Consider the following 1,026-nt stretch of genomic DNA (forward strand, 5'->3'; position numbering starts at 1 on the left):
CTACTTCGGCGCCATCGCCGCGCACGCGGCGTCAACGACTGCCAGCTTTGACCGCCTGTACTCAGCAACCAGCTCCGCGGCCCTACCGCCATCTCCAGTGTCGTTGAGGTCTTTGCTGTCACCATTTCCATGCTCTGGCGCCTCAACGAGTGCTGCCCTGATCCACTGCAGGCGGTCCACCACCAGCTCACCCACACTGACATCCCGCAGCCCAGCAGGCACCTCCAAACCGCTGTCCGCCACACCACCGCCCTCGCCGGCGCCGCCGCCTTGGAGCCGCTGCCGCTCCCGTGCATCGGCGGCGGCGGCGGCGGTGACAACTTGCACGGCCCGCGCCAGGCGGCCATCGAGGCCGCCGGCTGTCACCACGAGCCGGTCGAATGTGGACAGGCTGCCCGAGGCTCCGTCCTGTCCACTCGCCTCCACCGCCCGCTCAGCTACTCTCTGCCAGAAATAGGGCTCCTGGCTTCCACCGGATGCCTCGTTCTCTGCAGGCTGCTGCTGCTGCTGCTGCTGCTGCTGCTGCTGCCGTTGCAGTCCTTCCCGGTCGCCGCTGCCGCCGATGTCGCCACCGCCACCGCCGCCGCTGCTGATGCCGCCGCTGCTGCTGCTTGCGCTAGTCCTGGCGCTGCTGCTGCTGCTGCTGCTGCTGCTGCTGCTGCTGCTGCTGCGGCTACTGCTGCTGCTGCTGCTGCAGTAGTCACAGTAATGCTGTGCCAGGTCAGCCAGACCTGTGTATACCACCACGCTCTCAAAGGGGTTGGCGTCTGGCACAAACCCAAACAGCATGAAATAGGGCTCGGCCGGCCAGGCGTGGCCGTATGATATACACACCTCCTCCCCGTCGCTGACGCCGTCGTCACCTGCCACCAGCTGGAAGAAGCTGGTTGGCAGCTGCCCGGCGGCTGCCGCCGACGCGAGGTCAACAGGGGCGACCTCTTCCAGGGCAGCGGCGCCCTGGCAGGCGTCTGGACTGTGGACTATCCGGACTGTTGCGTTGGCAGCCTCCCCAGCATCATTGGCCAT

The 1,026-nt window shown here is 67.0% G+C and overlaps 1 protein-coding gene across 1 annotated transcript; it reads right to left on the bottom strand.

Annotated features, from left to right (window-relative positions):
- On the bottom strand, window positions 1-1,026 carry MNEG_4192 (hypothetical protein; the record flags this gene model as incomplete). Its single annotated transcript, XM_014047332.1, has 1 exon — window positions 1-1,026. The coding sequence occupies one exon, from the start codon at window positions 1,024-1,026 to the stop codon at window positions 1-3; it is 1,026 nt and encodes a 341-aa protein (XP_013902786.1).

The sequence above is a fragment of the Monoraphidium neglectum genome, assembly GCF_000611645.1.
Source record: "Monoraphidium neglectum strain SAG 48.87 unplaced genomic scaffold scaffold00568, whole genome shotgun sequence".
Lineage (NCBI taxonomy): Eukaryota > Viridiplantae > Chlorophyta > Chlorophyceae > Sphaeropleales > Selenastraceae > Monoraphidium > Monoraphidium neglectum.